The sequence below is a fragment of the Ictidomys tridecemlineatus genome, chromosome 8 (assembly GCF_052094955.1).
Source record: "Ictidomys tridecemlineatus isolate mIctTri1 chromosome 8, mIctTri1.hap1, whole genome shotgun sequence".
Classification (NCBI taxonomy): Eukaryota; Metazoa; Chordata; class Mammalia; order Rodentia; family Sciuridae; genus Ictidomys; species Ictidomys tridecemlineatus.
The window spans coordinates 108,437,738-108,463,800 of NC_135484.1; the positions used below are offsets into that span (position 1 = coordinate 108,437,738).

At 44.4% G+C, this 26,063-nt stretch overlaps 1 protein-coding gene and 1 long non-coding RNA gene across 3 annotated transcripts; one reads left to right on the plus strand and one right to left on the minus strand.

Moving 5' to 3' along the window:
* Window positions 1–4,366: 4,366 nt before the first annotated feature.
* Ptcra (pre T cell antigen receptor alpha) lies at window positions 4,367–11,826 on the minus strand. 2 transcript variants are annotated; one of them, XM_013366588.3, is made up of 6 exons: window positions 11,661–11,826; window positions 11,308–11,406; window positions 7,682–7,741; window positions 6,928–7,248; window positions 5,894–5,938; window positions 4,367–4,849 (listed from the first exon to the last, which is right to left on the minus strand). In XM_013366588.3, the coding sequence occupies exons 2-6, from the start codon at window positions 11,363–11,365 to the stop codon at window positions 4,584–4,586; spliced, it is 750 nt and encodes a 249-aa protein (XP_013222042.3). In that variant the 5' UTR covers window positions 11,366–11,406; window positions 11,661–11,826; the 3' UTR covers window positions 4,367–4,583. The 2 variants fall into 2 exon arrangements, with proteins under 2 accessions (XP_013222042.3, XP_077876120.1); XM_078019994.1 differs by having other exon boundaries at window positions 11,555–11,826.
* Window positions 11,827–22,075: 10,249 nt separating this feature from the next.
* LOC144366207 (uncharacterized) lies at window positions 22,076–25,520 on the plus strand. Its single transcript, XR_013425169.1, has 4 exons — window positions 22,076–22,339; window positions 22,904–23,086; window positions 24,849–24,926; window positions 25,051–25,520. It is a non-coding gene; the product is annotated as an uncharacterized LOC144366207 (long non-coding RNA).
* Window positions 25,521–26,063: the final 543 nt, after the last annotated feature.

Here is a 26,063-nt window from a genome sequence, read left to right on the forward strand (position 1 = left end):
TATATAGAAAGTGAGAGTCAGTTATCTTAAACCAGGAAGCTCCTGGGGCCAATCATAGTAAAGGTCAGGTCATCACCTATGGTGCACGCATGTCCTCCCTGCATAAGATTCATGGGGAGCACGAACTGTCCACGAGTACGGAAGATGGGAGGGCCAATTAGAAGGTTTTCAAAACAACTTGTTATCTGCCCACTGGCAACTTGCCCGCCACCATGTTGCATTAGGGGCTCCTTATCTGAAAGGCCCAGGGAGTTCTAGCCGCCCACTGGGAATTTGCCCACCGCCATGTTTGAAAGGCCTGGGGAGTTCTCAGGGAGACTCCCAATAGCCACTACCTCCACAGCAGGCAGAAAAGTATGTTGTGTCACATAGTGACACTCTGTCAGAACAGTGAGGAAGTGATGTTAGGAATGTGGGGGGTTGGCAGCCAGTGGTGCATGTCCTTTGCACATAGAGAATAGGACACAAATATGGCTTTCATATCTAAATTCCTCTAGAATAGCTTACCACCCAAAGCAATCTCATTAAGGGTCCTAGATTCCATTTTGGCCCTTTCACACCAGCATACGTCCCCAAAAGAAGTCACTGAAGGGAAGCATTCTGGGTCTGGTTGTCTTAGTCCACCCATCCTGTCTCAGTAAAGATTTGTGGCCATGGACTCACTGATTCAAAATCCAGCCTTTGTCAGGAGTACCGATGACATAAGGTAGAAAGCGGACACACTTGCTCAGAAGGCAGGACTTTTAGAAGCAGAGAAGTTCCCCTGATAGGTAGCAGTGACATCCTGGAGCATGAATGTAAGAATGGAGCCTCATGGGGACCACGAGGGCAGAGAAAGCAGAACTATCAGTTCTGCTCCCAACCTGCTTCCCCATAATGCCCCACTGTTGTGGACTCAGGGATTGTCAAGAGACCCACAAAAGTAACCATTCAACCTCAGCATTGAATGGAGGGCTATGGAAACTTCACACATAAGCAAGAGCCCTAAATTCTGCAGAACAAACTTAATGATTTGCTTTAATTAATCCACAAGTACTTAATAAGTGTGGTTGAGTCCTCCTTGGATTCCTGTTTCCTCACAGCCACAGGTCCACCCTAAATCCAGGCAGGGGGCACAGTCTATGTGCAAAGACAACCCAGTGCTGGGCTGCAGGTGTGACCAATGCTGAGGTTACTCCCACAGATAGCATGGAAATGGAGAAGGCCCTAAGGTTTCAAGTGTTTAAAGCTCTGTATGGAAAGGCTGAGATGAAGCTCAGGGAGAGGCGGGGCAGGGCAGCACAGCCCAGACCCCAGGAGCAGGGAATGACAGGGTACAGCACTCCCAACTGTCTGCCCAGGAAGTGGTCAGCCCTCCATTCCCAGTGGGTGGTCTTGACACCCAGGGATCTGCTGGAAGAAGCCAACAGTGCTGGATCTTGGAAACACAGAGCTGGCCACGCAGAGCACTGAGGAATTCAGGAGACCCAACAGCAGCAGAAACAGCGATGGAGTTTCAGCTTCCTAAGTTGCTTCGTCTTGTTGAACTCATCTTTTCCAGCCCTGTCTACCACTGACCCAAGGCACTAGCATTAACCACCTTGACAAGCAGGGAGGGGGCAAGGCACTAGCCTTTCTCAGAGATATTCTGACAATAAGCCAACTGTAATTAAGTATTCATCACCTTCTTTAAAAAGTAGGTATTTCCTAAAGTAGCCTAACAGATCATTTGTGAATTAGTAGCTAATATTATTCAGTCATTTCTCATTTGAATCAACTGGACAGATATTTCTTGGGTGCCTATTGCATATCGAGCACCACTCTTCACATGTTAATGCTGAATTTTCCCTTGGAGCATCTGAGGAATCCTGTTAACTTTCTGGCTCCCAGGGTGCTAAACCCAGCAAACACATGAGGGGAAGACTGAAAAGCCCCATACAGGAGCCTTGCACCCCCCAGAAGAGCCAACCCCAGACCTGAGCCAGCCAGCCTGGCAGGCCTCTCTGTCATAGAGGCAGAGAGCAGATAAGGGCAACCCCAGGGTTTCAACATGGAGGCTGGCCTTGTTGGACAGAAGGCCAACCAGGTTGCCCTTGGGCATCTGGCTTCATGAAGATATGAGGTTGAGGATTTGAATGTTGTGATAAAGGACTCCACCACTCAGCCAAATCTGTCCACTTACTCTGCGTAGGCAGGGATAGTGTCAACCCTGGTTGTCTTTGTATCCCAGCAAGGGCCCTGTGCCTGGCATGTAGCAGATGCTCAATAGAGGAGCAAGCAAATAAGCAAATAAATGTACAGAGGGTGGGACTGGACTTCAGGAATAGCCACCAAACAGAGGCCTCCTTGAAGGCTTATAGCAGGAACCTAAGGTGTGCAAGAACAATGGAGCTTCTTTCCCTAAAGCACAAGGCACACTCCCCAGTGCTTCCATGAGCTCTAGACCTGGACAACCAGGGCCTCCTATACTACAGAGGGGCGGCTGGGACACCTGTATCTATACCTTGGTCTGGGATCCATGGTCTGCAGTTTCTAAGAAAAGCCACAAACCCTCCTCCACCAACAGCAGACAGTGGCCCAACTGTGGATGCTGGAGTCAGGCTGTGGGTTCTGTGGGTTTCAGACCCTGTGCTGAGCTTTGTGACCCAGGGTAGGTCAGAGGAGCCCGTGGCTCAGTGTCTTTTTATGCATGATGAGAGTGTGAGAGAGCCTTTCTTATAGGTTGATGAAGATGACAGGGATTGATGAACTGTTATTTGCACTTGCAATACATTTGGAACCCATCTGGCACATATATGCACATACATATAGGGGATATTAAGTAAACATTAAGAAATGTTCTAGAATGAGGGCTGGGGTTATGGCTCAGCAGTAGAGTGCTTGCCTAGCATGCATGAGGCACTGGGTTCGATCCTCAGCACCACATAAATGTAAAATAAAGATATTGTGTCTACCTAAAACTTAAGAATAAATATTTTTTTAAAAAAGGGACTGTGACAAGGCATTTTGAATAGGCCAAGCTGTGGCATGTGGAAGTCCACAGTACAAGGATCAGGACATCCTCCTGAGGTTCTCTCTAGACTTGATAAGACTTGGAGAGGTTCAGAGGTCAGCCATGGGCTTTGATTTCCCTAGGCCCAGAAGCGCTCTTGGGAGATGATATTAAGCCAGCCGCAGTGGGAAACTGACAAGCTGGGTAGGGCAGGACTGGGAATTGGGTAAGATGGAGAGAGGAGTTGAAGCTAAGGGACACTCTCCTTCTGGAACTGATAAATAGTGGCTGAGGGAGTAATGCATTCCACTGTCATATATAAATAAAAAAATAATTAAAAAATAATAAGAGTGGCTGAAAGAAAGCCTAGGCTCAGCATCTGGGCTGAGAGCTGAGAAGATATAATGGCTAGAAAAAGTCTGAGGCTTCAGATAGACCCTTCCCTGGATACAGCCCATGCTTCCTTCAGTCTGGGTGCCAGGGAAGGAGCAGGCCCTGTAGGGTTGGTGGATACCATTTATCCCCCAGAGCTGTGGAACCCCTCTCCTCCTGCTCCAACAAGATGAGCAGTGGAGCAGACAGGGAGGGTCTCCATTGCACGGCAGCTAAGAGTGCACAGAGGCTCTGGGAAATTGGGGTATCACTGACATCACCTGTGAGGAGATATTGAGGCATAGTTTCCCATCCCCCATTTGGGGGAAGGAAGACTACAGGAGTGTCATTGATCCAATAGACTGTCCTGTGGTGCCCAGGGGACATCTGGATTCTCTTGAGAGTGCTTAGATTTTAGAAGTGATTAGTGGAGAAGAACCCTCAAAAAAGGCTGGATTTCCTGCCAGCGCTGGAGAAATCAGGGACACACAGGTCATACTCCTCTGTGGAAACTTCATGTTCTATAAGAATTCCTCTTTAGGAAACAAAGCAAAACAAAACAACAACAATAAAAAAATGCTAAACCTATTTAACACCTGGTTATAGTTGATGCTCAATGAATATTTGTCAAATGAAAATTGAATGCCCCTTAACTAATTGATAATGTGTAAATTTGGAGTTACCATCTGATACTCCTGTCATCAACATGATCCTGTTCCCCAGGAATCCTGGCCCTGTTCACATTTGTCGAGTCTGTACAAGACCAGCATTCATTTCCCTGGGTTCCTGGGCTCCCTGCCCTACCCTTTTACAGAGGCTGGGCCAGGGTAAGGAGAAGAGAGGGAACCTTGCCCAGAACCTGACCGGGGGAGGAGACGGCTTCCCCCATCCCCCAACCCCCCTCCACAATTCCCAGGCTCCCACTCTCAGGAAGCCCTCTTCCTCAAGAGAGCCTTTTCAGATTTCTTCTTCCTCTAATCTGCTGCCCCCACACAAACGAATTAAAATGTTTTTCATCTGCTGTATCATTTAAATTCTTTAATTGTGCTCAGTTATCTGTACCCAAAATGCTCCAGAGACTGGGCAGATCCCCACCCTCAGGGGCTCTGTCTGATGAGAGTCACAGCCTTTATCCTGGGAAAGCTCCAGTCTACAGGAGGAGGCGGTCACATAAAAAAGAAAAAGAAAACAAAACAAAACAAAACAAAACTCCAAGACTTGAGGAAGGAACACTGAGGGCTCAGAGTGAGTGCCAGGTCCGGCTCCGTGAGAAAGTCCCCTCCTGGCAGCCAGAGCTCCTGTGCTCCTGACCCATATGGCAGTTCAGCATGGGCTGGGCAGGCTGGGTGTGCTTACAACCTGAAGTCTCTCCGCAAGTGCAGGTGGTGGCAGCTGGGGGCTGCATTAAGAGGCAGCTGCAGGTCAGGAGCACATCAAACAGCAGCAGCTTGAACAGCAGCAGCCGAAGAGCCCCCAGCCGGAGGGCCTGGCCAAGTGTCCCAGCCCCTGCGCAGAGAGGAGGGGGTAAGGAACCTGGAGAAGTCCCCTGGTGTATGTGGGGTAGAACTCAGGGGCATTTGACCATCGAGACACATCCCCAGCCCTATTTTGTATTTTATTTAGAGACAAGGTCTTGCTGAGCTGCTTAGCACCCCGCTTTTGCTGAGATTAGCTTTGAATTTACGCTCCTCCAGCCTCAGCCTCCTGAGCTGCTGGGATTATAGGCGTATGCCACCAGGCCAGCTCTGCTTTCTGCTTTGTCCCCTCCTCAAGGGAAAGTCCTCATTTCTTATTGGTAATAATATAAATACCTTCCTGTCTTTCATTTTATTTTCTTCCCCCAAAAGATGGGGGTGAGCTGGCAGGAATTAACAATTTGGTGTAGAGACTAACTAGTTCAAAGTTTTTTATTTGACCAGGCACAGTGGCCCATGCCTGTAATCCCAGCAGCTAAGGAGGCTGAGGCAGTAGGATCTCGAGTTCAAAGCCAGCTTTAGCAAAAGCAAGGTGCTAGGCAACTTAGTGAGACCCTGACTCTACATAAAATACAAAATAGGGCTGGGGAGATGATTCAATGGTCAAATGCCCCTCAGTTCAATCCCCGGTACTACCACCCCCACATCCCATCAAATTTTTTAATTTGGTCAAGAAATAGACTTTCAGACTCTCAGTCAACCACTCCAGCTAGTTTCCCATTTACACAGGCTCTCCCTGAGTCCACTCTCCAGGCTGCTGAGTCCACTCTCGGGCTACCCAAGGAGCCACCAAGGACCCTTCTATTAGCTGTCACCTGTGCTTCTCAACTGATGTCCAGGAATTAGGCTGGGGCCAGAGGATTCACCCCTAACATCAGTTATCTGGTCAGATAGGGCAGACTGAGGTCCAGGCTAGCCAGTACCCCAACCCAGCAAGGCCACTACTTTATGAGACACTAGCTACCCCACATACACCAGGAACATATCAGGTCAGAACAGAGTGCTCCACGCAGGCCAAGGTCCTGGTCTCCATCATTTATTCTCAGCTTGTACCACCCTGTGCCCAAGTACTCACCCCTGAGAGGATCCTGGAAGCAGGTCCTGGCTCTGGAAGCCTCTCCTGCCATCCAAGGAGAGGGGAGTGAGTTCTTCCGGGATGGACCATGCACCCTGGAGCACTGCTCAGGGGCTGCACACCCAGGCCCCCGTGCTTTGCCTCTGTCCTGGCATGGAGGTGATGGCTTTCAGGGCACATAAACAAATGCACCCATAGCAGAGGCTGCTGCAAGTCCTCTGAGGGTCCCAGATCCCCTCAGCTCACCATTCCTGTTCTGGGGGGTGGGGAGCCAAGATGCCTGAGCATCTTCACAGCCGCTTGCTTTGGAAGGCAGGGCTTTATTCAACATTCCCATTTAGGAGATGCCCAAAATGAGATCATCCAGAAAGATGGGGTCAGTTATCTGGTCAGTAATAATAAGACCCCACCACAGCCATGTGACTTAACCACCCTGTGTCTGTGTGCATAAATGGGGACAATAATATAATCTATTTCATAAATGGGAAGTGTTTAGAACAGTGTCTGGCAGAGAGTAAAGAATACATAATTCAGAGAAGGGCATGGTGGCACGTGCTCAGAATCCCAGTGACTTGGGAGGCTGAGGCAGGAAGGTCATAAGTTCTAGTCTAGCCTGGGAACCATAGCAAAACCCTGTCTCAAAATAAAAAAATAAAAAGGGCTAGGGATGTAGCTCAGTGGTAGAGCACCCCTGGGTTGCTGAAAAAAAAAAGTGATAGAGATTTATCATTTAATTATTATTTGCGGGTATGCTTACACACACACACACAAATAACTCTAGGAGGGAGAAGGAGTTATTATCTATTATTATCTCTTGGCAGTGATGCAGCAGAGTCTGGATTTGAAATATCACAATTGCAAACCCCAGGACTCACGGCTCTGAGGTCAGTCTGTCCTGAGCCCAGGCCTGGATGGTTTCCACTTGAAAACCCTTTATGACTCCATGACTTAGAGTCGGTCTTCCCTCCCACCCAGCTCCAGGATGTGTGGAAGGGGACAAGGAGCATCCAGAGGAACCCAGACTCCATCCCCACCTGACAGCTGTAGGGGCTGTGTGCTCTGGCTCTGGCCCCCAGGTCCAGGCCCAGTGTGGCAGACCAAAGGTTCCCAGGCTGCCAACTCCTCAGAGGGCAGGGACAGCTGGGCCAAACTAGTCCAGGTGCCATCTGCTTCTGGGGAAAGACCGTAGGTGAAGGCATCCAGCACGCTGCCATTGCCTCCTGAGAACCATATAGGGCTGTCAAGGCCAGGGGGTGTGACATCAAGGACCAGGCAGATGACCAGTGTCTGCTGCTTTCTATCCACCATCAGTGTGACAGGTCGGGCCAGAGAAGGGAAGGGCGTGCCAGACACACCTGCAAGAGAGCACAGCACCTAATGGAGGCACATCTCATTGTAGGGAAGGGCTCTAGGTTTCTATCTTTCCATTTATTCTCCCACCATCACCGTCCACTCACCTATCCGTCTACTTAGCCACCCTCTTTGCATGCATCCCTCCCTCTTTGCATTTGCCTATCTAACCTTCCTCCCCCCATCAATACAGTCTGTCATTCACCCAACTATTTATCCCTCCTTTATTCCACCATTCATCCCTCCTTCGTTTATTCTATCTTCCATCTCTATGACTGCCCATCAGTTTACCTTTCTGCCTACCCATATATCATATCTGACCTCTTTTGTATTCCCAGTACTGAGGATATAATATTGCATAAGACATTGTCCCTGGCTTAAGGAACTCAGTCCCATGGGAAAGACAGCAGATAGATAAACAAACACTTATCATAATACCATGTTGTGCCAGCCTTGGGAGAGTGGTTACCTCCGGGAAGGAAGGGAAGGAAACAGGCCCTGGAATAAGATCAAAGATCTGATTTAAATAGGCAAAATGTTAACAATTTGCTAATCTGGGTGGAATGTGCATGGGTGGTTTGTTTTTATTTGTTTGTTTGTTATTTGTATTATTCCCAGTTATTTCCTGAACACCTGAAATCTCCATCTTTTTCCCTTTTCTTTCCTTTTGTCTTGTTGGGGAGGTACTGGAGATTGAACCCAGGGATGTTCTATCTCTGAGTTACAACCCCAACTCTTTTTTTTTTTTTTTTTTTTAGAAACAGGGTTTCACTAAGTGGCTGACATTGGCCTTGAATTTGCGATCCTCCTGTCAGCCTTTTGTTTTGTTTGTTTATTTTTCAGTGCTGGGAATTAAATCCAGAGCCTCATGCACACTGGGCAAGTGTTCTGCCACGGAGTCACATACTCAGCCCTGTTTTTTGTAATGCCCAGGATCAAACCCAAGGCTTTGTGCATGCTAGAGAAGCATTCTACCACTGAGCTACATCCCCAGATCTTTTTATTTTTAATATGGAGACAGGGTCTCACTAAGTTGCTTAGGGCCCTGCTAAATTGCTGAGGCTGACCTTTAACTTGAGATCCTCCTACTTCAGTCTCCAGAGTCGCTGGGATTACAGGCCTGAGCCACCACTCCAGGCTAACATTTTTTTTGGAGGGGGAGCGGTAATAGGTATTGAACCCAGAGGTACTATACCACTGGATCACAACCGCAGCCCTTTATATTTTTATTTTTATTATTATTATTTTTTTGAGACACAGTCACATTAAGTTGCTTAAGGTCTCACTAAGTTGCTGAGGATAGTCTTAAATTTGTGACCCTTCTGCCTCAGCCTCTGGAGTTGTTGCGATTATAGGCCTGTACCACCAAACCTTGCTCTCCTCATCCCATTTTTAAATAGCTTTGTTTATATTTAAGCCATACATTGTACAATTTACTCATTTAAAGTCTAGGTCTGTTATTTCTTTCTTTCTTTCTTTCTTTCTTTTTTTTTTTTTAGATGTTGATGAACCTTTATTTTGTTCATTTATTTACATGTGGTGCTAAGAATCCAACCCAGTGCCTCACACATGCTAGGTAAGCACTCTACCACTAAGCCACAATCCCAGCCCTAGGTCTGTTTTTTCAAATTAAAAAAAAATAAATCATGTGGGTACTGCAAACATCTATCCTATATTTTCCAAAATAGTCCTGATTTTCCACAATCTTATTCTTTTCAGTAAAGATGAATCATTTAAGATATAACAAAATGTTATTTTTTCAGTAGATTCGTTCATATAAATAAAAGCTCAAATGTGACATCTATAAACAAATTTACACCATGAGTTAAGTGTATCCAGTTTCAAGAATGCCTTAGAGACAAGTGTCTCTATAATCCCAGGAGGATCAAAAATTCAAGGCAAGACTCATCAATTTAGTGAGGTTCTACACAACCGGTTTCAAAAAAAAGTAAAAAGGAGCCATGCCAGTAATCCCAGTGGCTTGAGAAACTGAGGTAAGAGGATTGTGAGTTTAAAGCCAGCCTCAGCAACATATGAGGCCCTAAACAACTCACTGAGAGTCTGTCTCAAAATAAAACACAAAAAAGGGCTGGGGATGTGACTCAGTGGTTAAGTGCCCCTGGGTTCATTCCCTGGTACCAAAACAAAACAAAAGGGGGGGGGCAGGGAGGCTGGGGATGTGGTTCAGTGGCAAAGCCCCTCTGGGTTCAATCCCCAGTGTTTAAAGAAAAAAGAAGAGAAATGCTTCAGATGATAGCCTGGTGCAGTGGTGCATGCCTGTAATCCCAGTGATTCTGGAGGCCAAGGTAGGAGGATTGCAAGTTTGAGGCCAGCCTCAGCAAGTTTTTTCCTTTTTGGCTGGGGGGGGGGCAGGGATTGAACTCAGTGGTACTAGACCACTGAGCCACATCCCCAGTGAGCCACATCCCCCAGCCTTTTTTGTTTTGTTTTGTTTTTGGGCTTTGTTTAGAGACAGGGTCTCACTGAATTGCTTACTGTCTTGCTTTTTCTGAGGCTGGCTTTGAACTCATGCTCCTCCTGCCTCAGCCTCCCTTGCCTCTGGGATTACAGGCATATACCCCTGTTCCCAGCCAGCCTCAATAACTTTTTTTTTTTTTTTTTTTTAAGAGAGAGTGAGAGACAGAGGGGGATAGAGAGAGAGAGAGAATTTTAACATTTATTTATTTTTTTCTTAGTTCTTGGTGGACACAACATCTTTGTTGGTATGTGGTGCTGCTGAGGATCGAACCCGGGCCGCACGCATGCTAGGCGAGCGCGCTACCGCTTGAGCCACATCCCCAGCCCCCAGCCTCAATAACTTTTGAGAGTCCCTCAGCAATTTAGTGAGACCTTGTTTCAAAATAAAAACAAAAATAAAAAGGGCTGGGGAGGGCTGGGGCTGTAGCTCAGTGGTAGAGCGCTTGCCTCGCGTGTGGGAGGCAATGGGTTTGATCCTCAGCACCATATAAAAATAAATAAATAAAGATATTGTGTCCATATACAACTAAAAAAATATTTAAAAGGTGGGGGTGCTGGAGATGTAGCTCAGTGGTAAGACAGGGTTAGTAATACCACCCCAGCAAAATATTGTGAAGATCAAAGATCCTAGGAATTATTATTATTATTTATACATTTTAGTATTATTATTTTACCAAATTACATTTTGGTATTATTATTATTTATATTAATATTACTAGGGCATTGCAAACAAAGGGAATAGAGAAGGCTGGGAGTAAGCCCCAGGACCCTCAACTTTCTGAACCTTCTCAGCTGTCCTAAATTGAGTTCAGCTTCCACCTCCTCTGTGAAGCCTCCCAGGGTTGTTCCTCCTCACCCTAGCTGCTTCCTTCCCACAGCTCAGGCCTCCTGCCATGGGCACTCTCTGTTCCACTTGGTGTTATTTTTTTCCCTATGGGAGGGAACACCTGTAAAACCCCGGGATCTAGCTTTTTAGATCAAGTAGACTCTCCCACTCAAAGGTCAAGGACCTTTTCCCTTATGTAAATATGCCCAGGATTCCAGATGAAGCTAGAATTCTTTCCTAAACCAGAGCCCTTTGCTCTAGCCTTGATCTTTGAAGGGCTGAGGATAAACACCCTGGCAAGTCACTGAAGCCTTGGAACCTCTCCTGAGACCACTGGCAAGGGGAGAGCTGGAAGGGAACCTGAGACACCCTGAGCCCTACAGGAATGGAGCACGGTGAGGGCAGAAAGGACAGCACAGAGCCTCACAGTGTTGCCCCCGTTCCATTACCATCACTTCCGACCAAAGAAAACGGTGCTGGCTCCACTAACCCCGACGTCCAAGGACACCATCCAGTTTGCTCTTATTTCCCCATCCCTCCAAGAGGGACTGTCTTCCCTACCAACTCCTCCAGGGCAGGACTTGGGGGCCCCTGAGCCAGGAGGCTGGGAGATGGAGTCCAGTGGGAAAAGGATGATGCCTTCTGATGTGACCCTGGGTGCGGGCTGCTAACTAGCTGTTGTCCTGTCTCCTTGATTCCATCCATCCCCGGGGGTGGGGGTGGGGGGCGCAGAGGATGCACAGTGGAAGGGGGTGCTTACCTGTGGGCAGCGCTGGACACTCAAAGGCCAGGAGAAGCAGCAGCCATGGCCCAGCCATGGCCCACTGGAGGAGGCAGAAGCCAGCTGCAGACCTGAAGCCTGGGGGGAACAACCCTTGAGGTTGCCTCCCAGGCCACAGGCCCAGCTGCACGTCAGCTGCTAAGCCGTTTCCCCACCCCCAATCCCAGTCCTCTCTGGGGGCCAGGGAACTCAGGGCCACTCCCACAGAAAGCTCTTGCTCACCCACCATGTCCCATGCTCTCTCCTGTTTGAAGAGCACTTCACAGTCTGCAAAGCCCTTTCCCAGTCACTGGCTCACTAGAGGACAGCTATCACCCCCAGGTCACACACACCAGGAGGGATGTCAGGGACTCATCCTGGCCCTTCACGGGGTCCATTCTTGAGGGTGATCTTGAGTTTGTTATATGAGTTCCATTTGGAGGGTGAGGTAACTGAGTTTCTGAAAGATTGAGTGACCTGCCCCAGGTCACACAGCTGGCAGGTGGCAGAGCCAGGGCTTGAGTTGTTTCCAGATGGCTGGCCTTATAGGCAAAGAAAAAAAAATAAAAATAAAAACCCAAGAGACTTCTTGCTATAGGGTGTAAAAGGGGGGGAAAAAAAAGCCTTCGTTTATTTATTTATCTTCTTTTTTTAATGGTTCTGAGAATTAAAGCCTGGACTTCGTACATGCTAGACAAACATTCTTTCTACCACTAGGCTATATCCACAGCCCTCACTTTTTTCTTTTTTCTTTTTTCTGTTTTTGGTAATGGGGATCGAAGCCAGGGGTGCTTTACCACTGAACTACATCTCCATTTCCTTCGATTTTTTATTTTGGGATAAAGACTCAATAAGTTCCTTTGTATCTCACTAAATTCTTTTTTTTTTTTTTTTCACTAAATTCTTGAGGTTGATCTTGAATTTGTGATCCTTCTTGCCTCAGGCTCCCCAGATGCTGGGATTACAGGTATGTACCATGGTGCCTGGCTCATTATTTATTTTATTTATTTATGTATTCAGTTAGTTAGTTAGTTAGCTATAGTGCTGAGTTCAAACCCAGAGTCTCATGCATGCCAGGCAGACTCTCTACCACTGAGCCACATCTTCAGCCCTTTTAAAAAAAATTTTTATTTTTAGTTGTAGATAAATACACAGTATCTTTATTTATTTTTGTGTGGTGCTGAGGATCAAACCCAGTGCCTCACACATTTGAGGCAAGCGATTTACCACTGAGCTACAGCCTCAGCCCATTCAGCCCTATTTTTAAAAAAGATTTTATTTATTTATTTATTTTTGATTTATTTTTTAGTTGTAGATGGACACAACGCCTTTATTTTATTTATAAATGGTGCTGAGGATTGAACCCAGGGCCTCGCATTTGCTAGTTGAGCTCTCTACTGCTGAGACACAAGTCCAGCCCCAATTTATTTATTTTTTGTAGTTGTAGATGGACAAAATGCCTTTATTTTATTTGTTTAATTTTATGTGGTGCTGGGAATCAAACTCAGTGCCTCACACATACTAGGCAAGAGCTCTACCAATTAACCCTATTTAAAAAAAATAATTTTTTTTTTTAGGTACTATGGATTGAATCCAGGGGTACATTACCATCTAGCTACATCCCCAGCCCATTTTTATATTTTATTTAGAGACAGGGTCTCCCTAAATTGCTTAGGGCCTCGCTAAATTGTTAAGGCTAACTTTGAATTCACGATCCTCCTGCCTCAGCCTCCCCAGTTGCTGGGATTACAGGTGTGTGCCACCATGACCAGTTTATTCTTTATTTCTGAGACAGGGTCTTGCTAAATTGCTTAAGGCCTTGATAAAATATTGAGGCTTGCCTAGAATTTGCCATCCTCCTGTCTCAGTCTCCAAATCCTTTTATAAATAACAACTTTTTATTTACATTGTATTTTTTCACAACATCTTTATTCTATTTATTTATTTTTATGTAATGATGAGGATTGAACTCAGGGTCTCACATGCACTAGGATAAGCGTTCTACCACTGAGCTTCAGCCCCACCCCGTATTTATTTATTTTTAAGACAAGTTCTTGCTATGTTGTATAGGTTGGCTTGAACTCTTAGGCTCAAGTGATCCTTCTAGTTAGCCTCTTGGGTAGCTGGGACACCACCATGCTCAACTTCAAACTTCCTTTTAATTAATTTATTTAGGTACTGGGGATTGAACCTAGGGGGGTGCTTTACCACTGAGCTACATTCTCAGCTCTTTTTATGTTTTTAATTTGGAGATAGAGCCTCACCAAATTGTTGCTGCTGGCCTTGAACTTGAGATCCTCCTGCCTCAGCCTCCCAAGTCACTGGGATTACAGGCATGTTTCACAATGCCCAGCTCAAACGCCCTTTTTAAAAATAAACTCTTTATAATGTCATTTTAATTGGCTCCATTAAATTTTATCTAAAGCTGTCATTTTGATCCTAAAATTCCCCATCTAGGCATATACTGTAACGAGAAAGTAAGATATTCAGCCAGTGTGGAACAAAGATTGATACACAAAGATGTTCTTTTATATCTAAAAATTATTATATATATCTATAATAATTAGAGAGATAGCTCAGAGTATGTTTTATATGTACAAGGCCCTGGGTTTGATGCTCAATACCACCAAAAAAAAAAAAAAAAAGGTTGGATGAATGAAGGTTTGAAGCTAGATGCACAGAACCTTACAATTGTAATCCCAATGACTCCAGAAGTTGAGGCAGTAGGATCACAAGTTTGAGGCCAGCCTCAGCAATTTAATGAGATCCTCAGCAACTTAGCAAGATTCTGTCTCAAAATGAAAAATAGAAAGGAATTTCCAGCTCTGGGCCTCTTCTCTTTGGAGAAGTCTCTCTTCATATCTCTGTTTTCAATAAACCTACTTCTTGTTTGCCAGGAAAAAAACAAAGATAGAAAGCAATGGGGATGTAGCTCAGTGGTAAAGGACCCCTGAGTTCAATCCCTGGTCCAAGAAAAAGAACATGAGTGTTATATATATCTCTTTGAAATCCTGCATTTAATTCTGGGCATAAACCCCAAAGCAGAATTAACTGCTGGATCATATGGCTCTAAGGGTCTTGATTTAACATCTGAGCAGCCATCTTAAATCTTAACCAAGGTTAACCACCACCTTATGAGATAAGTTTTGCTTTCCTGTACTTCCTCTTACCCAAACTCTCCCCACCCCGATTAGTGACCTGCCCCACGGTACCATAACCGTAAGCCAATCCCAGGACACGACCCTTGATTCTGGAAAGCCCCATTGTGCCATCAACCTAACCCAATACCATGCTATTCCCACCTGCCTAGCTCTGGCAAGCACCCCAGATCCTGTCCCATAGGACCCCAGCTACAACTCCAAGAGCCCCAACCCACAAAGGCTCAACACCTGAACATCTCCAGGCCTCTCCCTCCTATATAGAGATGGCCTTTATGTGTCAGCTCTGCCTGGTCTCCGTCTTTCATTTCTCTCTTACCCGTCTCCCGTTCCTCACTTTCCCTTCAATGGCAAGTTTATTTTTAATTGTTTGAGGAACAGCTAGACCATTTGCTATAGCAGCTGCATCATTTTACCATTCTTACTGTCTGTGCATAGAGATTCCAATTTCTCTACTTTCTCACCTACATTTGTGATTTTGTTTTGCTTTGGGTTTTTCTGATGGAACTCAGGAGTGCTCTACCACTGAACTACATCCTCAGCCTTTTTTATTTTGAGACAAGATCTCACTGCATTGCTAAGACTGGCCTCAAACTTGCAATCCTCCTGTCTCAGCCTCCCAAGTAGTTAGGATTACAGTCTTGGGTCACCAAGCCTATCTGATTTTCTGGTCCTTTTGATACTGGCTATCTTCATAGAATGAAGTGGTATCTAATTGTGGTTTTGATGTGTACTTCCTTAAATGATTCGTGATGCAGAGCATCTAAAGCTTCAGTAAGGTATTTTAAGGCTCTCCATTACACATCTGTTATATTATGTTCCACAGCAATGAATGATTCAATCCTATAGGGATTTCTCATTCCTTAAAAGGAAAAAAATAAATCAATAAATCTTGTTGCTCAGAAGTAGAGCCTTTGCCTAGCATGCAGAAAGCCCTAGATTACCCCAGTACCTTTTCCCACCCCACCCCAAACTAGTTTATTATTTTTTTTAGAGAATTTTTAAATATTTATTTATTTATTTTTTTAGTTTTCAGCGGGCACAACATCTTTGTTTGTATGTGGTGCTGAGAATTGAACCCAGGCCGCACGCATGCCAGGCGAGCGGGCTACCGCTTGAGCCACATCCCCAGCCCCCAAACTAGTTTAATCAGTTAAAAATAAAAATAGTATTTCATTTCCCTTATTACAACATTTTCCCATTTAGTTATTTCCTGCACTGCATTGTCTTACTTTTGTTAAAATTTTTACATACAGAATAAAATTTTCACATACAGTACAACTTTACATATTTATCTTTGTATTATTGCACTTGCTGGAGCTGTTTCCCAATTCATTAACTACTTCCACTTTTTTCAAACGTATAATTTTTTATTTTGTATGAACCAACAATCCACTGTAGGATTTACTCATCCCCTTTAAGCCTAGAAATCTTTTCTCTAGAGAATTAACACACTCTCATTTCTATTGTATTTTTGTGCATGTTTGGCTTAACCTTACCCGCCCCCACTTTAACTCTACCAGGTATGTGTATGGTAGAAGCTGTGCATCTAAAGCACATATTTATTCCAAAGAGCTAGTCATTATCCCGGGATGATTATTTATTGATTAATCCTTCCTGATCCCATTATATCTGAAATGTTCCTTTTTACATGTTAATGTCTTTTATATAGACAGGTTTATTTCTTCTTGAATCTTTGACTTCTTTTCTGGTGCCATCCTCATCCATTTGCGCCAGGATGGTTGTTGTTGTTGTTGTTGTTGTTATTATTATTATTATTTAGTTTCCGGTGGACACAACATCTTTATTTTATTTGTACGTGGTGCTGAGGATCGAACCCAGCGCCCCGCGCATGCCAGGCGAGCGCACTACCGCTGGAGCCACATCCCCAGACCTTATTATTATTATTTTTTAATATTTATTTTTCAGTTGTACTTGGACACAATACCTTTATTTTATTTATTTATTTTTATGTGGTGCTGAGGATCGAGCGCTCCACCGCTGGACCACCACCCCAGCTCTCGGGGATGGTTATTTTAATGACCAGGTGGCGTCCCCAGGGAACCTGGGCTGCCCGCTGCGCTCCACCCTGCCTCCCACTGCTGCCTGGAGGCCGCGGGTTCCGCGGGTTCCACGTGTTCCCAGGCCCCGCCGCGCCCAGGTGCGCTGTGGTGGTGGGTTCCCGCCGGGAGGGGGAAGAGAGGAGGCAGGTGTCCCTAACGACTCTCCGGTCCTCCAGCCCGGGGAGGTGCCTCCTAGCTCCGTTACCACATTACACATGGGGGAAAAGCCCCCTGGACTCCTAGGTTTCAGGACCTCCCCAGGGCGCCTCGCCTCCCTCCCAACTGCCAGCTTCGGTCGCCTCCCTGTGCCAAAGCTACTCTTCCTTTTACACACTCCCAGTTGCCAAGGCAGCTCAGGCGACCCTGGCCAAGGGTCAGCTGGAAGCTTTCTGTCTGCTGCCCACATCGGTTCCCGCCTTCTAGGACCCCGGGAATCTTCCTCTGCCCCCACAGTCTTGCGGATTCTGAAGGGCTTTCCCGGGTGGGTAGGGATGCACACGCACAGCGACCTTTGAGCTCCACCCCTGGAGCCTCCTACTTGTAGAAACACCAAGTTCCATCTCTGAAGATATTCCAACAGTCAATGATGAACCCTGATGCACTAGGGCGATGTGTTTGCAGGTCGCTCTCCCCAGAGCTCCCAAAGGTTGTTGGGAGAGTGTTAGTACACCAGCCAAGCTGTGGTGGCACAGGCCTATTATCTCAGCTACTCAGGAGACTAAGGCAAGACGATCCCAAATTCAAGAGCAGTTTGGGCAATTTAGTAAGACCTTGTCTAAAAATAAAAGGGCTGGGGCTGGGGCTGGGGCTCAGCTGTAGAGCGCTTGCCTTGCACGTGCGAGACCCTGGGTTCCATCCTCAGCACCACATAAAAATAAATAAAGATATTGTGTCCAACTACAACTAAAAAATAAATATTAAAAAATAAATAAATAAAAGGGCTAGACTTGTAGCTCAAGGGTAGAGCACCTGCCTAGCAAGGAGATCCTGGGCTCCTCCCCAGTTTATGGCTGGTTGAAGACAGGACAGGAGTACATATTCAAGCGCTTGGCACCTGGTAGGTGCTCACTCTGTCATTCCTTCCTTTCCCTCTTCCATATGTACAGGTAGAAAATCAAAGACCCTTATTAAGCTGATATGAGACACATGGGATGCGAAAAGGAAAATCAGGGAAAAGTAACTGTGTGTTAGAGAAGATTATTTACCAAATAATTATAGATTTCGAATCTGATATACCAATTAGAAGAATAAAACCAAAAGGACGAACAGGGACCAGCCTATGTATGTACTGAAATGTTAAAAAGAAGTTTCTTCCAGGAATTCTGACGGGGTGCCATTCCATTTACCAAGTAAAAATCCTACAGTGTTAATTAAGGTGGGGGATGTAGCTCAGTGGCACTGTGCCAGGTTCTGGGTTCAGTCTCCAGCACTGGAAAAAGGAAATCCTACACTGTTACTTATAATTAAAAAAAAAATCATTTACATGTTCAAAGATAAGAAAATGGCTGAATAAATTATGGTGCATCTACATAAGGAAATATTATGCAGTCAAATATCCATTAAAAAATTATTTTTAGTTGTTGGTAGACTTTTATTTTATTTGTTTATATGCAGTGCTGAGAATTGAACCCAGAGCCTCACACATGCTAGGCAAGTGCTGTACTGCTGAGCCACAACCCCCAGCCCCATTAAATATCCATATTTATTTATTTATCTATCTATCTACTTTATTTATTTATTTATTTAAAGAGAGAGTGAGAGAAAATTTTAATATTTATTTTTTAGTTTTTGGCAGACACATCTTTGTTTGTATGTGGTGCTGGGGATCGAACCCAGGCCGCACGCATACCAGGCAGGTGTGCTACCGCTTGAGCCACATCCCCAGCCCTACCTATCTACTTTAATGAGGTGCTGAGGATCAAACTCAGTGCCTCACATGTGCTAGGCAAGCACTCTACCACTGAGCCACAACTTCAGCCCATATCCGTTTTTTTTTTTTCATTCTAAAACATTTATTGGTCTCTGTTTTATGCCAGGAATTGGAGTTGGGGATATTAAAACAAGGGATAATTTTAGCAGTTAGTGGGAGGATGACAGGAAGGTGACTTGGAGTAACTGAGCAAAAGTGTGTGCATCTGTGTGTGTGTGTGTGTGTGTGTGTGTGTGTGTGTGTGTGTAGAGGCAGAGTATGAACTTGGGGGTAGAGATTCTGAAAAGTGCTTTGGAAAATAATACTTGAGCCAAGCCTTGATTATTTCTAATGAGTGCATAATGACCTGGAAAAATGTCTATGTTATGATGTGAATGTTAAAAAGATAAAGAAAAAATACAGGGCTGGGGATGTGGCTCAAGGGGTAGCGCGCTCGCCTGGCATGTGTGCGGCCCCGGTTCGATCCCCAGCACCACATACAAACAAAGATGTTGTGTCCGCTGAGAACTAAAAAAATAAATATTAAAAAAAAATTCAAAAAAAAAAAAGAGAAAAAATACAGTTGCATGCACATGATAACATTGCAGTCAATGACCAGATGCATATACAGCTGTGGTCCCATGAGATTATAATGGAACTAAAAAATTGCCATGCCCATCTCACAATGCAAAATACATCTGATCCATTTTCTTTTTTAAAAAATATTTTAATATTTAAAATAGTTATTTTAAAAAATATTTATTTTTTAGTTGTAGTTGGACACAACACTTTTATTTTAGTTATTTGTATGTGGTGCTAAGGATTGAATTCAGGGCCTTACACGTGCTAGGTGAGTGCTCTAATGCTAAGCCACAACCCCAGCCCCATCTGATCTATTTTTAAGAGTCCCCATAATCTTCTTTTTGGGAGGAAGGTTACTGGAGATTGAACCCAAGGGTGCTTTATCACTGAGCCACATCCCCAGCCCTTTTTATTTTTTTATCTTGAGACAGGGTCTCACTAGGGCCTTGCTAAGTTGTTGAGGCTGGCCTCAAACTTGTGACCCTGTGCCTTAGCCTCCTGAGTTGCTCAGGTTACAGGTGTGTGCCACTATGCCTGGTAGAGTCCCCATAGTCTTAACAGTTCCAGCACTATTCAAAAATCCAACTCCAAAATCTCCCGAGACTCAAGGCAAACTCTCAGTGTGAGCCCCTGTAAAAATCAAAGCAAGTTATAGATATCCAATATATAAAGGCACAGAGAAAACATTTCCATGCGGAGAAATAGGGGCATATAAAGAAGGGACGGGACCAAAGCAGATCGGAAATCCAGTTGGGCAAACAAATCCTGTAACTCCATTTCCAGCATCTGGGGCACTTGACATTGTGAGGTTATCTCCAACTGGCTTGTGTAACTCTGCCCCATGGCCTTGCTGGTTGAAGTCCACACAGCCTCTCTCTTGGCTTGTTTCTGCTCTATTCCTGTGGCTTTCCTTTGCATACATGCCATGGTACTGGCGTCTTTTAATCTCAGTCACCCTTGCAGCTTTGGCTTCCTTTTCACTTCTCTAAGTATTGCCCTCTCAGAAGCAACCCACAGGAACTCTGATTCAGCTGCACATTATTGGGCCTCCATGTCTTTCCTTTGAAATCTTGGCAGAGCCTCCATAATCTCCTACATTTCTGCAGAACCAGCACCAAGGTCTGCCACCATCTTGAGCAGTAGCCAAGCCTCCTGGGATCACAGCTGTAGCAGCCTCTGAGTACCTGGTTAAGCATGGTGAAGCAACTTCCTGGACCCCTGTGTAAGCAGGGCATCCCCATTGGTCTCTTCTCAAAGGAACTTTTACTTTTATGCCCTTGAGCCTTGACTTGGGTATGGTCTTGCCACTTCCTGAAATGCTTTCAAGGTTTCTTTCCTATTGTCTGTGGGTAACATAGTTAGCATCTCTTTAGTGCTATAGTCTTTAATAATAACCACAACTTCCTTACCTCAGTTTTACTCTTGATTTTTCTAGCCCAACTTCAAGTTTTTTTTCTGAATCTTTTTGCTCTGCTTTCTACTCCTGATTATCACAGTAAATTTGGCTAAAAGCTGTCAGCAATACCCATGCCACCATCCAAATGCTATGCTGCCTTGAAATTTCCTCTGTGAGATTAATTGGTACATCACGTTTTAATTCAACCTCACAGCTGGGACTGTGGCTCAGTGGTAGAGTGCTCACCTAGCATGGGTGGGACCTGGGTTTGATCCTCAACACCACATAAAAATAAAGGCATATTGTTGTGTCCATCTACACCTAAAAAAATAAAAAATAAAAATAAAATGAAAAAAGAATTCTTTGTGTATATAAAAAAAAATTCAACCTCACAAAAAGTCTCTGGACATGGGCAAAATATAGACAATTTCTTAGCCAGAACATAACACAAATGACCTCTATACCATTTTTCAATAGAGTCCTCCTCTTCTGAAACCTCATGAGCCCAGTCTTTACTGTCCATAATCCTATTGGCATTCTGGTCTTTTGGACTCCCACCAGAATTGCTTATTAAGTTCCACTTACATCAATTTAAAACCTTTCCAGCTTGCATCTCTAAACTCTCCAAAATTCCTCCCACTAATTCCAAAAACCTCCAAAAGCTTCTGAATCACATGGCAGAGGCCCCACTCCTAATACCAATTTCTATTTTAGTTACTTAGTTCACTGCTGTGACCAAAAGACCTAACAAAAACAATTTTAGAGGAAGAATTGTTTATTTGGACCATGAGCTCCAAATAAACATTTGGACCATGAGCTCCAAATAAACATTTGGACCATGAGCTCCAAATAAACAATTCTTCCTCTAAAATTGGAAGCATTTACAGAAATCCGGAGCCAGAGGTCTCAGTTCTAGACAGCCAACTCCATTGCTCTGGGTCCAAGATGAGGCAGAACATCATGGGGGAAGCATGTGGTAGAGGAAAACAGACAGGGTCATCAGAAAGCAGTTACTTTTTATCACTACTTTAGAGTGTACTTCTTGTACTGATAAAAAGAAAGATTATTGTGAAACAATGTGCTGCCTTTGAGTTGTGGTGGCATATGCCTGTGATCCCATTTACTGGGGAGGCTGAGGTAGGAATATCACTTGAACCCATGAGTTTGAGATTAGCCTGGCAATATAAGAACAAATAAAAACAAAAGATTAAAAAAAAAAAAAAGCAAAATTCCCCAAAACACTATGTCCTGTTACTCTGGCAGCAGTATCTGATTACATCATTTTCTCTTGTGTTTGCTCTAATCTCCTGTTGTTTTGTTCAACATGACCCTAAGTGTGCAAACTCCATTGCTAATGTTTCCAATAAGAGGCCACATGGAACACTTGGAAATGAAAAGCGATTCAGGACTATGATGGTGGAAAATCAGTGGTTACTGCTCCCCACTCAGGCATATCCAGTTCCACCACTGTTACTCTCTTGAAGAGCAATAACAAAGTGACAGAAGCTGTTAGAGGATCTACTTCATCAAAAGCAACAAGACTAATACAAATTTGAGAAGGACCTTTATTGAACATGGGTAAACTTTTAATGACCCCGGTTAAAGACCAGTCCAAAAAGCACATACTTCCCAGCACCACAATGATCACGGCCAAAGCAGAAAGCTTGCTTGTGATGTTGAAAGAAAAGACTGGAAATAACTATGCTGTTGAATTTACAGGCATCTCTGGGTGGCTTCGACGATTCAAGCATTGTTCTTCATTCTTACATCATGTGAAAGGAAGTGGTGAATATGTGCGTGCTGATGTCAAGGCAGCTGAAGAATTTTTGGAAACCCTACCTAAGCTGATTGTGGAGCAAAGTTACTTGCCTGAGCAAATCCAGCAAGAGCAACCTGGCAGAGCAAATCAGGGCAATGTGGCACGGTAATATGCTATGCCTCATAGCCTAGGCTAGACCATCTAAGTTTCTGTATGTATATTCTCTGACATTTGCAGAATGATAGAATCACCTAATCTAACCACCCATTTCATTTGTGAGAGAATTGTCCTCACCATTGACACATGACAGCATATGCAGTGTGATATAATGTTCATGGTGTCACTGCACCAGCCTTGACCTACGCAATACCTACTTTATATAAGAAACACAAAAATTTTTATCTTGTGGAAGCTACTGTTATTTTGAGTTTTCAACAGCTCACTGCCAAAACTGATCCTAAAACATATACTGTTTCAGGGTCCTAGAAAGGAGAACAGATGGGTTATTTGAAGAGAGTTTAATAAAGGGACTGCTTATAAAGAGAGAGAAAAAACACAGGGGCTTTGGGGTGTCAGCACAGTCTGAAGTGGGGAAGGAGGAAGCATTTACAGAAACCCGGAGCCAGAGAAAACTGTGGAAGAGTGTCTGACATTGCTGAGGTGGTGACTCCGCAGAGGAAAGCGGAATAAATTCCCTGACCTTACCATCCTCTCTTCTTTTGATCCCAGCCGGAGACCCCACTGCCTGAATGCAAGAGGAGCAGTGTGGTGGTAATTGGATGCAGCTTGGCTTCCTGGAGCCCAGGGCCTGTTGGTGTCAGGTGGGGAGGCCAGATTTGGAGGGTCACGAAGCCCCCCTCAGTACCCGCATGTCCTTTACCAGCACTGTGGCTGGACAAGGTTCTTTACCTGGTGAGTGACTTAAACCTTTATTCCTGTAGGGTCTTTGGTGGTCCTGACTTTGTTGGGCTGATGAAATTTTTCTGTTTTTTTTTTTTTTTTTTGTGTGTGTGTGTGTGGTTTTTGGAAACCAGATCCCATGAGAGAAAAGTGTTCTGCCACCAAGTGTTCTGTCTCATGCATTTCAGGCAAGCGCTCTACCACTTGAGCTACACACCTTGAAATTTTCTGTTGACGAGGCAACTGGATAAAGGATTTATATATATATATATATATTGTAGATGGATACAATACTTTTATTTTATTTATTTATTTTATGTAGTGCAGAGGATTGAACCTAGGGGCTCATATGTGCTAAGTGAGTACTCTACCATTGAGCTATAACCCCAGTCCCTGGATAAAGGATTAAAGAAGCATCATAGTGACTTCCCTGGGTTCCAGATCTCATCTCTACCTCCCTTACAGAGAAGCAATTAACTGTCCTCTGGTAGTCATCAACCCAGATATAACAATGATCACTTTTTTCACCTGTTGGTTCAGTATCATGAGAAACCAAAATGGCTGAGGATTAGTTCAGCTTCTAAGTCATTGGTACTATGATTGTTCATGGTGGAAATGCTTCCCTCTGAAACACTGGGCTCTCCAAATCCTCTGAGGTCCTTTCTAGGACCCTGGAACAGTATGTGTTTTAGGATCAGTTTTGGCAGTGAGCTATTGAAAATTCAAAAGGTTATGGAAATGAATGGCTTTTTTGTTCCATCTTGATTTTCCTCTTACAAGGAAAAAGGTTATGGGAATGGATGGCAAAAATTCTTCTAGTGAGTCATAAACTTCTAAAGTGTAATAGAGAGGAGGCCATTGCCACTCCCACCTCTTGAGGTTACATATGATTTTAGTTATGACTTAAAATACTCTGCGGCAGCCTGCAGGATAGCATCCCAACTTCTAGGAATTAGTTTCCTAGTTTTCCTAGTGAGGCTGGCCCACCATTCGATCCAGCCACCTGCTTCTGGGTCATGAGGCAGTAGTAAGGTCAGTGAATTCTATGGGCATGGGCTCATCTGTACATTCCCTTGGCTGTAGCAGTTGTGACCTGAATGGAAGTTATTTGATGTGGAATGTTATGGTGATGGGTATGGCATTCTGAAAGCTCATAAACAGTGCCAACAATAGGGCCATAGGAAAAGAAAGTAGATTCATATCTGAACTACGTGCCTGCTCTTGCAAGGATGAGGTACAGTCCCAATGTTATGGTAGTCATGTGGTATGGCAATCTATAATCATGTGAGATTGGTGCCCCATCAGGGTCTAGCATTGGGCTGCAAAAAGGTCGGCCATTGGTGGGGTTGGGAAAATAACTCAGTTGGTAGAGTGCTTGTCTTGCATGCACAAGGGCTTGGGGGGTTGGACATTTGGCATCGGCCTTACCACATCAGTCAGTAGTGACTGAGCCAAAGCAGGGCTTCCATGTCTGACATTCCATGCTTACCATTTATACACAGCTACACTGAAGGAACCCTAGGGAAGGGGCACTGTGAGAAGAAATATCATCCACAGGGCTATCATTGTCTATCTGATGATCACTTTGTCCTTTTGCTTTACTGTGGAACATCGCTTATTTATTTATTTATAGTGGTACTGAGGGTCAAACCCAGGGTCTCTTGCATTTCAGGCCCTAACCTTGCTTCCCCCCCCCGCCCCCCGTATAGGGGTTTGAACCCAGGGAAGCTTTACCGCTGAGAACATCCCCAGCCATTTTTATTTTTTGAGACAGGGTCTTGCTAAATTGCCCAGGCTCGCCTTGGAACTTTCAATCCTCTTACTTCAGCCTCCTGAGTAGCTGGAATTACAGGTATGTACCACCCTTGCCTTTGACTCTTTTTGATTTTATTTTAATTTTTTTTTAGTAACTGTAGATGGGCAGAATGCCTTTATTTTATTTGTTTACTTATTTTATTTTTCAATATGGTGCTAAGGATCAAACCCAGTGCCTCAAGCATGGTAGGCAAGCGCTCTGCCACGGAGCCCCAGCCTCAACCCCAGCCTTTGACTCTTAAGCATCACCATTTGGCCTCCATGCTACCAGGTTGCCATTATTCTCACCAAGATGAGAGAATCCAGTTCTACTGATTGATCTAATGACTCTAGTTTTCAGACCAAGGTAAGTTACCCTGGTGGCCCTCCTCACTGTGTTTCTTTCTTTCTTTCTTTCTTTTCCTTAAAAAAGATATCCATGTTTATATGCTCAGAACATTTCTGTAAACCACATAAGGAGACAACCTTTGGAGGTGAATTGGGAGAGCAAATGTTTACTCTTGACTTTATGCTTTTCTGTTTCATCTTGATTTCCCCTTACAAGGAAAAAAGACCAAATAATTTAATTTGGCTAAAACTACCTTGTGAGAGCTTTGCAAGCACTGACCAACATAAAGTTTTGTATACTTCGCCTCACATTTTCACTGACAAGGCCCAACAACTTTAGAATGCCAGATTCCCTAGGCTCCTTTCCCATTACTAAATGCACCCAAACTTGGAGCCTGCGCTTATTCCTGAGTCTTCTTCACTAACTCCATCTGTGATCTCATCCATCCCCAAGTTTCTGAAGATAACGTCACATTTCTATGTCTAGCTTGAACCCTCTCTTGTGAACTCCTGAGCCTCCACAGCACCCCCTGGATGTCAAGGAGACATCTGCATTTACATGTCCAAAAATAAACTCATCTCTACCCCCAAAACTTGCCCTATTCACAGCCTTCCAGATTTCAGCAACTAAAATTTGGAAGGCTGTGAATAGGTACCTCCAAGCTGATAGTTGTTCAAATATATAACCTCAGAGTAAATGAATGACTGGAAAGTAGAGTCTGACTCATGCTGCCAGTTACCCCAATACAAAGTTATTCCTGTATGCCTTATAAAATGTTTTCTGAATTATGTCTAAAGTTAACTCATGTTAAGTCCAGGATTTGGATTCTAACATTTTAATTTCTTT